This window comes from Populus nigra, chromosome 17 (genome assembly GCF_951802175.1).
Source record: "Populus nigra chromosome 17, ddPopNigr1.1, whole genome shotgun sequence".
Taxonomy (NCBI): Eukaryota; Viridiplantae; Streptophyta; class Magnoliopsida; order Malpighiales; family Salicaceae; genus Populus; species Populus nigra.
Window position 1 is genome coordinate 10,408,282 of NC_084868.1, and position 15,152 is coordinate 10,423,433.

Here is a 15,152-nt window from a genome sequence, read left to right on the forward strand (position 1 = left end):
TTTGGCTCGGTGATGTTTCTCGATAGAATAATCTTGATCTTATGACTCGAATTACGAGTTTTAAAGGTTAACTTGGGTTGATATTGGTTTGTTTTTAGATCCTTTTTCTATACTAGTTTTTTTTTTTTTAATTTTATCTTTCAATACTATTAACCGACTGGTTTGAAAGTGTTCTTGAAAGTGTTCAAGCCGAGGTCCAGCAGGTGAGAAGTGCAAGTTTTTGTAGTGAAAAGTTGCATGCTTCATTGTTGTATTAATTAATTCATGTTGTAAAGGTAACTGACATTATTATCCTAAATACGAGAGATAAAACCTTTATTATTAAAAAAAAAACAGATTTTCCTTTTCAGAGGTTGAACCATAATAATTAAAGAAAAGAAAAGAAAAGAAATTATTGCCGTTGTAACATATATAAATCAATGAATTATGCATAAACTCCAACCAAAATCAACAATTCTATTCTATTTTTATTTTTTGAACCATAATCAATAATTCTCGTATATTCTATGATTAAAAAAAAAACAATTCTTCCGCGTATAAATTACTGATCATTAAGTAACAAATGTATCCAGAACCATAATATTTCTCTAAAAAGAAAAATAAAAACATCTAGAAACACATGCCCCCTGTTTTCTTAAGGTACAGTAAAGAAAATTTGTAAAAATTGATCCCAAAGGGTCAACGCAAAACTCTTAGCAATCCATCTCGAACATGTCAGGACTCTAGAGCTATGATGGAGCTAGAAATTTTAGTTGGGAAGATTCAAATTGTTATTATTTTATTATTTTTTAAGATAAAAATTAAATTTATTAGAAGAGGGGACTGAAAAAAAATTAAGAAAGCTCACCACTCTAATCAGTTCCCAGAGGTGAGCAAATGGGAAAGGAATAGCTGTGGTTGGTGAGAGGGTACGGGGTGACAAAACTCGCACACAATTTTGAGTCGCCATTTTTTTTTTTTTTGGAAACCTTGAAGGACAGAATTAAGAAATAAAATAAAATATATATGTATATTATTTTTTATCAAGTCAAGAAAGCTCAGCCCTCCCAATCAAAATAAGAACCTTCTTATACGTCCAAATGCCTTGAATTTCCACTTTTCTTTATCAATACGCTTTTTCTCACTCTCGCACCTGGCGCGTTTATGCACGCGCCAATCTTGGGTAATGTAAGGGAATGAATTCCATATTCTAATCTCCTCTCAATAATTTAAATTCAACCTTTAAGAAATATAATTAATTTTTTTTCAATAAAAAAACCCAAATATCCTTTGAGAAATATAATTAAATTACCGAAACCTTCCTCGCTACAAATCAAAGTTAATTACAATTCGAGAGAGAAAAGAAGATTTAAAATGACCCTTAATCTGTCTTTTTTTTTTTTTTAACTCCCAGAAAGTAAACATGATTCAGCTATCATTATCCTTCCTCACGCTTTTACAAATATTTTCTAAGAAAAAGAAAAGAAAAGAAAAGAAAAATTAGCTCGTAAATTAATTTAACCTCAATATTAAATGGAAACAGCAAGCTTCTTGAGGGCAGCGCTTGGGTGTAACATTGACATCTCCCATGTTGCAAATTTTAGATATGAAATAGTAACCCTAAAAGTCAGAAAAAGGTCACTTCTTTCCCTAAAACAATTCCACAAGGGGAACCATATAGATCATGCTTTATTGATTAGGATAACGAAACCCACGAATGATAGAAATCCAACTAGGAGAATAAAGAATGTGGAAAGTCTCATCACACCTAAAGGAACTAATATATTATTATTATTATTATTATTATTATTATTATTATTATTATTATTATTATATATAGATATATCTTCAAGGAGATTATAATTTGTAATTTAGGCACAACCCTCTTGCCCCTAATCTCAACCCTTCATTTGAATGCTCCACCCATCCAAGGGTTGTAATCAAAGTATTCATACAACATTCTTATGCCTAGATCGATATCAAAGAACTTTGATGTCTTATTTTACCAATTTGCTAAACAATCACAGCCTTCACAACCCACCTCACCCACAATTAATCAAAAACATTTAGCAATTAAGATTCATTATTATTGGTTTATACAAATTAGAAACAATTAAACTGGTTATTTTTAAACATTGAATAATAATAATTAATTAGCATGGTCATTGCACAAAATGACGCGCATAACATAGATAAGAAATAGTTTTTTCACCATCTCAAGTGTGAACAAGATTTAGTTTTTCTGAAATATATATATATATATATATATATATATATATATATATATATATATGCATGCCGCGTTAATAGAAATTTTTTGTTGCTGTTGTCTTTCATTGACCAGTCAAACGATTACTGTAACCACTAAGAAATCAGTGATATGATCCTAAGGTCCACAAGATGGATTCCTTAACAGTGAAATTTGGACCAACGTGCATGATGATATAATGAACTGATCACATCATGAAACTAAAAGTCACCCTATAAAAGTATAAAACCATGTTATAATGATTTATTCCTCCTATATACAACAAGAGTTTAGAGCCTTGGAAAATACGTTTCAACCATTTCTTTCTTCTTGAAAAGAGAGAGAAAAGAGAAGGGAAAAGCCCTTGCATTTCTCATGAACTGTGGAGTCGTGTTGGGTTTCTATTGCTGGGGTTGGGAGTTCTTGACTGCCCTTCTTCTCTTCTCCGCCTCTTCTCCTTAAAAATCTTGTATCTTTCAACAACCTCTCTCTCTCTCCCTCTCTCTCTTCTTTTTTCCCTTCTCTTATCCTCTTTTTCTTTGAAAGATTTCATGGCAAATGACAAGGGTTTATTAGAATATGTTAGAAAATCAACCCCACCACCATTTTTATTGAAAACCTACATGTTGGTGGAGGATCCGGCTACCGATGAGGTGATATCATGGAACGAAGAAGGGACTGGGTTTGTGGTGTGGCAACCGGCAGAGTTTGCTCGTGATCTCTTACCAACGCTCTTCAAGCATAGCAATTTCTCTAGCTTTGTCCGGCAACTCAATACTTATGTATGTATACATGATTAATTATTGGATTTTGTAACTTTTTTTTGTTATTGATCTGCACGGTATTTTATCTATTTTTTTTGTTTTGTTTCTGGTTTAGTTAGTTCTTAATGAATCATCTTCTTGTTATTTTTTTCTTTAATATTTTTCTAGGTAAATGGTCCTGTCTGACCTAACCTGCTCTGTAGTGACTTGGTCTTTAATTAAGTAATTAATTTTCATAAATTTGGACTTTAGAGCTTGGTAATTCCAAGTACGGTGAGTTAGTCAGAACTCAGAAGTTTCATGGCTTGTTCTTACATATTTATATTTTAATATATTCTATTATAAGGAAAAAACAATATGGATTTGTTCAACATAACTTAAATAAAGTACGTCATATATATATATTAGGCTGCCCAAATATTTAAACTGGTGAACAAGGAATAAATGTAGGACATAGAGGGAGGATGGTTAAGGAAAGGTAGATTAAAATATACAGTAAAAGTTATACAGCACCATCATGAGTACGTATGATTGAGCTAGAAAATTTTCTATTAATTTATTTAATCTTTAATTATTTTTCACGAAGCAGCCCATAACTTGAATGATATTAACACATTCTCCTATCTAATGTTTTCGTATTCGAATTTCTTCTTTGTTTGTTTCTTAAAAATTAAAATCTCTAAAGACCTAAAGTAAGGAACCCATCCTAATTAATAAAATGATTTTCAAGGCTTGTCATTTTGTTTATGCATGTTTGTTTTTCCTTCCTTAAGTCGAGGAACAGATTCCCTATGTTTCTTTCGTGTTTTTTATTTTTATTTTTTATGAATAGGGTTTCCGAAAAGTTGCAACAAGCCGGTGGGAGTTTTGCAATGACATGTTTCGGAAGGGTGAAAGAGAGTTACTGTGCCAAATTCGTAGAAGAAAAGCATGGTCTAGCAAGCAACAACCTATTGCACCAATTCAAGTCACAACACAAGAGTTTGAAGAAGATCAAAGATCATCATCCACTTCATCATCATCCGAATACACTACTCTGGTTGATGAAAATAAACGACTAAAGAAAGAAAATGGGGTCTTGAGCACTGAGCTTACTAGCATGAAGAGGAAGTGCAGGGAGCTTCTTGATTTAGTGGCTAAATATGCACATTTGGAGAAAGAAGAGGAAGATGAGAGGCCGAAGTTGTTTGGTGTGAGATTGGAAGCCGAGGGAGACAGGGAGAGGAAGAGAAAGAGAGCAGAGATTAGTGAAAGTGCAAGCATTTTACTATCTCAATCGTGCATATAAAACGTGTGCCGTGTAGAATAATCAAGGATAGCTAAAAGTCATCGGCTACTTCACAAAAAACGAAGTAGATAGCTTAGATACGACAAAGCTTTAAGTTACATATTTTACTGCTGTGGCAGTGATGAACAAGATCTGTGCATTGTCATGTACTTCAAAGGGTGTTAAAATGGGCTCAAGCCCCCCTTATGTTAGCTGCATGACTGGCTCAAGTTATACATATGTTTCTCTTCTGGTTGGAAATGTAAAATATATACAGTATATGGTTTGCTATGGTAAAGCAGTTGCTATTTGGTTTTCTTAATAATTAGCTGCATTTATCTTGCTTACACAACTTAATTATCTCAACTCAATGAAATTAAACTTCAAAGCCATAGCCGATGAACAACTTATAAATCATTATTTTCTATTTTATTTAAGAGATGTTTGGGATAATGTTAAAAATTATTTTTTAAAAGTACTTTTCACTTGAAAATATATCAAAATAATACTTTTTGATATTAATAAATTAAAACAATAAAAAAATATATAGAAATAATTTAAAATTTTTAAAAAAGCATAATTGGATCACACTACTAAAAACCTCTAGTTTAATTTCTTCTTAGGCCGGCGCACACACATTTTTACTTTATCCTATCTAGTTTCATCTATTCACCAAAAGCTATACTATTGAATTGGCAGGTTTTTCCATGAATGAAACTATATGCTTACAAGCTGTTAATGGAGGCTAGTTCATCACATTCCTCATCTCATCCATGTTTGACTTGAAAGGAAATTATTAATTGGATCCAGGTCTGGTCATCATAAGAACGAGACATTTAAACCGGCAATGTTTCCTTTTTACTGTAAGTTCATATTTTATACAACTCATTATGATTAGTTTCATGACATTATAAGCAAACTGCAATTAGATACAAGCTATATGTTTCCTTATCATGTTCTGAAACTTAGAGATCAAAGTTTGATTACAAATCATTTTCCATTGATGTCATTGCGTCCCAAATCAATTAGGAAAGTTGCAACTTGCGTGGATCTTACCATCTGATTTGACATGTCTTATTGGGAGATTGAAAAACTACAACCTCCCAAAAAGAGAAGAAAAAGGAAGGTCAGAAACGTTCACGGCCGATAAAATTTCTCCCATCACCAAATTAATAAATTAATTACAAGTCTAATATTAAACAGGAAGGGGAAAAAATGTTCAACAAGTGTCCTTCCCTTTTATTGTTTTATTATAATTGAAAAATCAACTAAAAGAATTTCTAATCAGGTAACCAAATTATTTAGAATACTTGTAAAAATCAATTTAAAATTAACTGAATCGAATGGGTTTTAAAATTTGTTAGAAAATTAATTTTTCAGTTTTGGTTTCAGATTAAAATTTTAAATATTAAAAAAACTAACTCGAATCAAACCAAATAAAAAAAACCTATTATCAATTAAAAACTCATGAAATCAAAACTCGTTAAAAATAACAAGACCCATTAATTCAAATTAAACTTCCATAATTTTAACAAATGTAAAAGTAAAGAACCAATCAATTCAGCTTTTTCATTCAATTTTTTTTAATTTAAAGTTTTGGAAAGAAAAATATATTTTTCTATTAGATTTTCTAATTCAAACGGAATTAAATGTTTCAACTGACGCTCACTGAAAACAACGTAGTTGTAGTAAACTCTCAAATAAACACATCTATGATGAATACTTGATTCCACAAAGGACGAGGGACAAAGGACAAAGCACTAACTCGACAAAACTTATTAGCTAATTAATCTTCGGAAGAAAATCTCACAATGGTTTGGAAAATTGATATTGCACAGCATGGTTTGTCGGCAACAACTTCAAACTTTGAACCATGAATGTTACAGCATTTTAATTCCGGATCCTGAAAAATGCTGCACAATATTGACAATGAATTAATTACAAAATATATTGAAATTAATGGATCGACAATAGTAAGAGATAAAAATATTTTCCCTAAGGCGGGCGGCTGGCCAACTCGCATTCTACCTAATTACAGTTTCATTACTGATGGAATTTGTCAAGAATGACCTAACCCGACATTCAAATAAGTCACCAAATTAACTGATCGATCGGAAATATTAAATATTGTTGTAGTAATATTATTGTAATACACCAAACATTAAAGTTGGCTAAGAGATTTCAACTGACCGACAAAAAAAAAAAAAACAGAGAATTAACTAGTCGCCTGTATAAAACTTGGTACAATTTATGAACTAGCTATGGAAGTTCTGTTCAAGAAACTGGTATATATCGCTCTCTTTACTTGTATGTGGGGTCTGTAAAATGATATATTACTTTTGCTATTTGTCCCTTTCCCCTCGATGAACTTTCTCCACTAATTCTAGATCATGAATGTCAAAATAATTTGAAAGTTCCAATTCAGTGGCTTCTTACTTTCACACAGTGAATTCAAGGTGCTCTCACTTTCAATGAAGAAATGAGACCACAATGAACATATAAAAATCAAATAAAAAATAAATTATAAAGATTAGTTTTTAATCAATTCTAATATTAAAAAAAATAAAATAAAATAAAACTACTTGAGTCAACCAATGTCAATCCACCAAACCCACAATTCAAATCACGAGATTGTAATGATCAGACCGCACAAAAAGTATATAAAAAAAATTATGAAATCTAATTTTCAACTAACTTAATGTTGAAGGACAAAATAAAGAAACAAAATAAAAATAATTTGAGTCAACATGCCTAACCTATTAAACACATCACCTGGGTCATGAAACCAGGATAACCTTTAAAAAATAAAATTTAAAAAATTAAGAAGTTCTATTTTCAACAGATCCAATATTGAAGATTGAAATTGAGATAAAAAAAAAATAAATTCTTAAGACCAGGATAACTTCTTAGAAAATAAATTGAAAAAAAAACTATGAAAGTCAATTTCCAAACAACATAACATTAAAAGAAGAAATTGAAAAGAAAAAAACTAAATAGTAAAAGAAAATTGAGTTGTTGGATGGTGAAATTAAAAAAAAATATTTAATTAAAAAATAAATAGAGTCAACTCCGGTCAACTTGACAAATTCATCATGACTTGAGTCATGAAATCAGGGATAACTCCATGAAAGCAAATAAAAGAAATTATGAAACTCAATTTAAAAATTATTCAATTAAATTATGACCTAAAGAAATTAAATAAAGTCAATTGTAAACTTGTTAAACTCATGATTTAAATCATGATATCTAAAAAATCTCATAGAAAATAAATTGAGAAAAATTATGAAGATTAATTTCTAATTAACCTAATGTTAATGATGAAATTGAAAAAAATCAATTAGAACAAACGACCCAAAAAAAAACAATTCGAGTCAACTTGGATTAACTTATTAAATTTGCGATCTAAATCATGAAATCGAGATAAATTCATAGAAAAAAAAATTATGAAACCCTACTTCTAACAGATTTAGTATTGAACGTTAAAATCGAGAAAAAAAATTAAATCAATGAGAACAATATATAACCCAACAGAAAAAAATAAAAAAATTACAAAACATAATTTTTAAAGCAACATAATATTAAAAGATAAAATAAATAAAAAAAAATAATAAAAAAAAATTAAATTTTTGAAATTATTACAATTAATAGTGTTTTATAGATTTGACTACTATAATTTAGGCACACACTTTAGTCTTTTGTTAATTAACATTGAAGAAAAGTTTCCCTTTCTGTGTTTTTCTTTATATAGTTTTGCTTGTCAGTTACAGCAAAACCAACGCTTTAATTGGTCACGGTATCAACCAATGAGTGAAGAAAACGTGATCATATTTTACGATTATTGTTTAACAGGCATGTGTTTATTTCGTGTGCCTCTTATTTATTTTGTGTGCCATTATATACAAAAAGAGGAAAAAAACTAGAGGTCAGTAAAAAAATTAAAAAATTAATTAAATTGATAAGACTGGAAAAAAATAATTGAAAAAACCGAATTGTGAAAAAAACTTATTAAACCGATTAAAATTTTGAAAAAAATAATCGGTTCAATTCGGTTTTATAAGCCTGAAACTGAAAAACCAAATCAAATCCAAATCGAAAAAAAACAAAGCCAAACCAAAAAAAACCAAACCAAACCGGTTTGAACTGGTTTTTCTCCTAAAAAACCGAACCAAACCGAAACTAGTCGGTTTAAATTGGTTTCTGTTTTTATTTTTTTAAAATTTAATTTGGTTATTTTTTTAATATAAAAACTAAACCGAACTAAAAATAATTATTCCTAGCAAAAACCACTAAAAAAAACATAAAAAAATATAAAAGTCCAGCGGACTTTATATCAGATTGCCAACTTAGGCTTGACAGCATGCTAAAAGAATTCTAGACACACGGGCATAGCTCAAGTAGATGTATTTGAGAGAGGATGTAACTGAAATTCGATAGAAATATATATTAAAATAATATATTTTTTTAATTTAAAAATTTATTTTTGATATTAATATATTAAAATGATAAAAAAAATACTAAGTAATTAATTTAAAACAAAAAAATATATTTTAATAAAAATAGGTTAAACTTTAATTTAAAACGGAGTCAAAATCCAACTATTAAGGGAGTGTTTGGAGTAGAGGTAGCTTGTGCTTTTTTAAGTAAAAAGCATGTTTTTATAGCTTTTGGAGGTGTGGTTTGTGCTTAAATGTATTGTACCTTTAAAAAAAAGCCACCACACCTCCAAGCCAAACACCTTCTAAGGCTAAGATGAAGTGGCTGGAAACAAAAAAAAAAATTCATAGCTCGGGCTTGGCTTAAGTAGCTAAAAGCAAAAAATCAATTTTTTACATCCAAGCGACTGGAATTTTAACCGCCTGGACTCAGACCAAGCTGCTAAAGTTCTAGCCGCTTGGGCTATGCTCAAGGGGCTGGAAGTTTTTCAACCTGTTGCCAAGCCCAAGCTGGCAATTTTGACCCAAACCAGTAGCCTAGGTCCGCCCGACTTTTATAGTGTTTTTTTCTATAGTTTTTCTATGAACCCTCTTTTTTTCTACGTAATGGCACACAAAATAAATGACGGGCATGCAAAATAACTAAAGCACTGGTTTTCACAATCACTGGCAGTTAGTACAGTTAGAAGACGAGGTAGTGCCACCCTACAGTAACAGCTAGGTTACTACACGTCTTCACAGGTAATTTAACCATTGAAGGGTCACCGAATCATAGAGAGGACTTCGTTTTGCAAGCACAGTACCAGAGGACTAATCTAGTCCATTATCAGCTGCGGAGGTTCGAGATCCATAGTAGTTTTTCTACGAACATCGATCACAGATTCTAATGACAAAGCATAAGAAGCATTTATCAGGGCTTCGCCGAGCAGCTTTATCGATAGTTTAGTTCTATTCTGAAAACCAAAACCACTACTTTGAGGACAAAATGCCCAGTTATATACATCCTGAGACAAGTCCATTGTCCCATGACATGATCATGCAACAAGCAACTGCACGAGCACCCTGATTCACGTTTGTTCTAATGATAAACGTTCTGATACACAAGAAGTTGCCTATGTTTCCCTTTTTCTTTTCACTTGCCATCCATTGAAGCTTGCTACTCAATCTCTTCGATATGCTTTTATTTCATATAGTAATTTTCATAAAAGATTTGTGTGTTATGATTCGAATTCTAACAAACTTTGTATTTCTTGAGAAGTTTTTATCTTTGAAAATCAATAGTTTTTTCAATCATATGCTCCTCATCATGATTCATCTACAGTTTTGCATCCTATTCTTGATAATATTTGTGAAGACCCTAAAAATAAAAGTAAATAAATATTAAAGGTGATGCTAGATAATTTAAAATCTAGGTTTCATGGATTAAATTTTTTAGTATGACTATTATCAAAATAGATTGAAATGAGATACTTGATGAAACGAAAAACTCCCAAAATAAACTGTAAGAGCAATGTAGTAATAGTGAATACTTTCCCCATGGGATAAATAGCCACTTGGCCTCGTGCAACGGGAGCAACAAAAGAGAAGAGGGAGAGGGATTTTCAAATTTTTCTTCAATTTTCTTCCATAAAATCTCATAAAAATAAGTCTATTAAGAGGGAAAAGGGAGAATTGAAAGTTTTAGGAAGGTATCTATATACATTTGGAGGAATTAAACTTAGGAGAAGGAGAGGGATTTGGGGAATACAAGGGAAAAGGTAAGGAGGGGAGAAAAAGAAAATAAAAAGAAAATAAAAAACTTATGTAGACTTGTTAAGTTACTAACCTGAATTATAAGATTAAAATAACTTATTAAAAAAATAAAAAATTTATTTTTCAACTAACTCAAAATTAAAAAATTAAAAAAAATAATTAAAAAAAACAACTCAAATCAACCCGAATTAATTTATTAAACTCATGACTTTAATCATGATAAGTTTATAAAAAATAAATAAAAAAATATAAATCTACACTTCCTACAAATCTAGCATTGAAGGTTGAAAAATAAAAACTAAATCCATAAAATTAATATATCATTCAACAAAACAAAATAAAAATAAAATTACAAAACATAATTCCTAAACTAACCTAAAAGGATTAGAAAAAATATTCTAATAAATAAATGATGTTTTGTGGGCGTGCAAATCATTTTTCCCTCCTGAGTCCTCGATAATAAAATTCTGAGCATCCAAGTTTCCAACTTTATGGCACAAATTTAATTTACATATTATGAAACTTCGTGTAGTTCATCCTCAGAAATTCTACATGTAATTAATGTACATATACATTAGTATTTTCCTTTGTATATTTTCTGGAACGTATAACAAACCTACTGAAAAGAAGTAGAAGCCTCATCTCAAAAGGAAAATAGGACACTTTTCCTGGGATTTGCCACACTGAAATCTTCCAAATATCTGCATTTTTCACAGGTTACAAGGAACCTCTGGCTTTCTCAGGGATCTGATGCTAAAATCTCCCTAATTTCTGCTCCTTCTTTTCCCGATTAAAAGGAAAATATGTCTTTTGGTAAAATGCGGAATGCAAGGTGAGACACCATCACTCCTCTGGTCGAAAGAAGCTATAAGTTGAACTGGTCTCAGTCTTTGTGACCTGCATCACAACATTTAAGGCTTTAATGAAGCAAGTGCACAGGCAACAATAAATCATGGTAGAGCTTTACTATATACTGACTATTAAGTTCATTAAAGAAGTAATGATTTGAGTTCAACATAATCCGTGCTCTCCTACTCCTAGTACTGATGACAGATGAGGTTGTTGATTAGTGTTAGTGTAAATTTAAACTATAGATGAGCACCCTGTCATATGATTCCATGGTTTACCAAGAAAATCTCACTGCTTTAATGCATCCCATGACATGTGAAACAACATTACCAATTTTTTTGGGATCAAATTTCTGACAAGATATTGGTTTAGGTGATGTTTCTCTGGTATTCTACACAGATGGATCATCTCACTCAAGGAGACTGCGATTTTCCAGATCTGTGAAACTGATTTATGATTGCTCATAAATTAGTAGCAAGTTTTTATAAGAACTTATCTTCCAAGTGTCTTTTTATTAAAAAAACAATTTGCCCTCTAGCTAAAAAACCGGTAAACTAAGGGATACAAGCTTTAAGCAAGAATAAACCAGAGAAACCGGTAAAATTTGTACAAGAAAAGCAGAGAATTACAGTTAAGAAAAAAAAAAAGAGAAATATTTACAAGCTTTAAGCAAGAATCAACCAACCTCAGGATTTCGAGAAAGTCCAGTAGGAAGAGCAGGAACAAGAGATGTCCAAAGAATGGGGTCGACTAAGGGATCGATTGTGTTGTAGTTGGTCAGAAGAGGAGCAGACAAGAAAGGAGTCGATGGGTACACATTTCTTTGAAGAGACAATCCCCCAGTTATTCCTAATGTAGCTCCCAGCCTCTCACTACCACCATCATGACTTGTGGACTTCTCTACTGCTTTGCCACGGTCCATTTTGTTGACAGTATTTTTGTTTTCATTCTCATCATTTTCAGTGCTGGTTTCTTGCTTTTTTGATGCCTTCTCTTGTAAGCTCTTGTAAGCAGCTGATTGTGACAAAATACTCAAGGCAGATATTGTAGAACCTTTATGCCCTTTTCCTTCAACAGATAAGCCTAAATGAGGCATCTGGTATGGCTGGGTGCACTTTACTTCTCGTTCTGATGTTTTAAGTTCACTGCCAATGTCGTCAGGACAGCCATGTTTAGTATCTTCTGATGACTTCATGATGGATTCCACTTGACGAGTGCTGTGGGAATTCCACCATTTAATATAGCATGTCAGATCTATCTTCCTCTCAATACAAAAACTGCCACCATATTCACTTTCGGCTGCGTGATCATCACCTGCACCTTATAATAAAATATTGCCCTTAGATAGTCGGCAGTAATTCTGGAGGTAACCAATTTATTGTCAAAAGCTGATGTTTGTGAGGCAACATGACACTGCAGAATTCTTTAATACAATTTGGTGATCTTGATTAATGGTAAAAAGAGAATCGGTGAATTAAGAAAATGAGACCTTACCATAGTTTACACTACTGCAGTATTCAGATCCAGGCATACGACTACAAGATGAGTCCCATCGACTGCATTGTGAAAGCCAAAAATGCAGAAACAAAAAATTGTTAATATTTTACAATTATTTTAAAAGACAATCAAAATACCTAAAGAAAGCTTTGGGGAGGATCAAACAGGTACCATAAATGAACAGATACTTTGCAGACAAAAAATGTAGAATGGTTCCAGTAATTTACCTAGATAGTGCACGGTACTTCGAGAGCCCTCTTGAAAAACCACTGCTCTTTCTGCAGAAAACATCCACCATTGGAAACAGCATGATTACAATAAACAGTACATTTTTCAGACTCGATACTTACCTCCGAAGAGATGCCAGATACTCTTCTCTTGAGACATTTTGCATTTCTTCAAGATCTCTCTTATAATCAGTAACCTGCAGGACACAGTAATGAAACCTAATCAGTTAACAGATAAAGATGAATGAGCTCTGTGCAACAAATGAAGAAAGGTCCAAGTGGAGTATTTATCTCACTGGAAAATTAATGAGTGTTCCAGGGCCCCAATATTTTAAAGCAGCAAGATCGTATGCCCTAGCTGCAGCTTCCTCATCATCATATGCCCCTGCAAATGGGTAGAACTTAATAAATCCAACAAATATGAAGAACACAACCATAAGCATATTTCATGAAAGAAATAGTATAAAGCCAGTAACATATACCCAAGTATACTGGAAGAACATGCCAAGCCAACCATTCCATGCACAATAACAAGAAAAAACCAGTGTCAGCTTGCACAATATACCCATGACTGCATTGCAAAGATAGAAGGGGGGGGGGGGGGGGGTGTGAGGGGTAGAGACCTTGCTTTCCCTTCTTATTCTGATTCTGGTTCCATGTACTCTTATCCCAAAGATGTGCTTCATATCGACCAGTCCATCTATGCCTATTGACCAAAACAAACAATAAAAATGAGATCCACGCATCAAATCACATTTCTGTGTTGCTGTTGATTACTTTTAAATTATCAATGCACTTAAAAAAGATTCTAGAGATCAATTATAGAAAATACTACAAACTACAAGCTAGTGCTAAGCTAAGTTAGAAAAGTTCTAACGAAATCAAACAAACACTAGGAATGTTCTAGGAAAAAAGTGCTTATCCACAATTCAAATAACTCTAGAATTTTCTAGTGTATTGGCTGAATTTCTAGCAAGTTCTATGGCTGCAAATTTGATCTAGATTGTTCCATATAGGTTGGTTAACAAGGCTATAAATAGTCATGCAACCATCACTTGTAAGGCAGGTCAAAAAAAAAATATGCTAAGTTTAAAACCTTTGTTCTAAAACTCTCCTTCTTGTACTATATTTCCTATCAACAAAGTTTTTGCTTGTGTATCCCACATTCTTCAACCATTTCCATACTATAAACTAAGTCCTTCTTTTACTAAACTACTACAACTAAAACCCTTAACTATCAAACTACTTTCATTTCAATCCCTAATCACTAAAACCTCTAACCTACCTCATAAACTACTATCATTCTCTAACAATTACCCTTAAACAGTAACCACCCCATACACTATTGTTATCTTCCTCAAATCACAAAGTTACAAGCTTCTAAAAATGAGCCAACTTCTTATTTATATCACTTAAACAAAAACAAAAACTCCTTTTCTTTTCCAGGACCCAATTCTACTACATTGATCCACAAAAACACTCATTTACACATAGCATCAAACACGTAATCCACATAGCACAAACAACTAGCTTTCTAACTTCCATTTCATCCCTACACAATCACACTTCACAAATCACACTAATTTATACAAAACATAAAAAGCTCCAAACTTTAAACCTAAACCCTAAATAAGAATATTGTACAAACGTATACAGGTACAAATACACCCAACAATACGTATATTTATACCTGGTGACACCACGGTAAATAGAGCTACGTTTACCAGCAGTGCAAGGAGGCATCTTGCTAATACGTTCTTTTGCAGTGCATCCTCTCTCTTTCTTTGGCTTCTTTAGTCCTCTGTACAGTAATAACTGATCGTTCGCTATCACTGCCGCCTCTGAACTCTCTCCACCACCACCTCCGCTGCTTCCGCCACCACATCCAACGCCGCCGATTTCTGGTTTCAGGACCGGATGAGAGGAAGAAGACGCCATGATTTGATCCAAAAAAAAACCAACTTGAGAGTTGCAAAGGAAGCACCTCTTTGACTGATGGTTTTTCCCTGAAGTAGCGAGGGGTGAGGGTGAAATGACGGGAATTTCCTTGATCGGTTTGGAAATGACTATGTTATTTTGGGGCTGTTGCAGGGTGAAACGCATAACGGTTAGGAGGGGATGAGGGGTAATATGGTA

The 15,152-nt window shown here is 32.3% G+C and overlaps 2 protein-coding genes across 3 annotated transcripts; one reads left to right on the plus strand and one right to left on the minus strand.

Annotated features, from left to right (window-relative positions):
• Positions 1–2,510: 2,510 nt before the first annotated feature.
• On the plus strand, positions 2,511–4,583 carry LOC133676962 (heat stress transcription factor B-3-like). The gene is made up of 2 exons (XM_062098784.1): positions 2,511–3,009; positions 3,824–4,583. The coding sequence occupies exons 1-2, from the start codon at positions 2,779–2,781 to the stop codon at positions 4,277–4,279; spliced, it is 687 nt and encodes a 228-aa protein (XP_061954768.1). The 5' UTR covers positions 2,511–2,778; the 3' UTR covers positions 4,280–4,583.
• Positions 4,584–10,900: 6,317 nt separating this feature from the next.
• LOC133676953 (AP2-like ethylene-responsive transcription factor At2g41710) lies at positions 10,901–15,152 on the minus strand. Of its 2 annotated transcripts, none has more exons than XM_062098771.1 (9): positions 14,707–15,152; positions 13,640–13,722; positions 13,499–13,507; positions 13,313–13,401; positions 13,140–13,213; positions 13,017–13,067; positions 12,787–12,848; positions 11,978–12,612; positions 10,901–11,340 (listed from the first exon to the last, which is right to left on the minus strand). In XM_062098771.1, exons 1-9 carry the CDS (start codon positions 15,117–15,119, stop codon positions 11,287–11,289), a joined length of 1,470 nt encoding a protein of 489 aa, XP_061954755.1. In that variant the 5' UTR covers positions 15,120–15,152; the 3' UTR covers positions 10,901–11,286. The 2 variants fall into 2 exon arrangements, with proteins under 2 accessions (XP_061954755.1, XP_061954756.1); XM_062098772.1 differs by having other exon boundaries at positions 11,978–12,606; positions 14,707–15,150.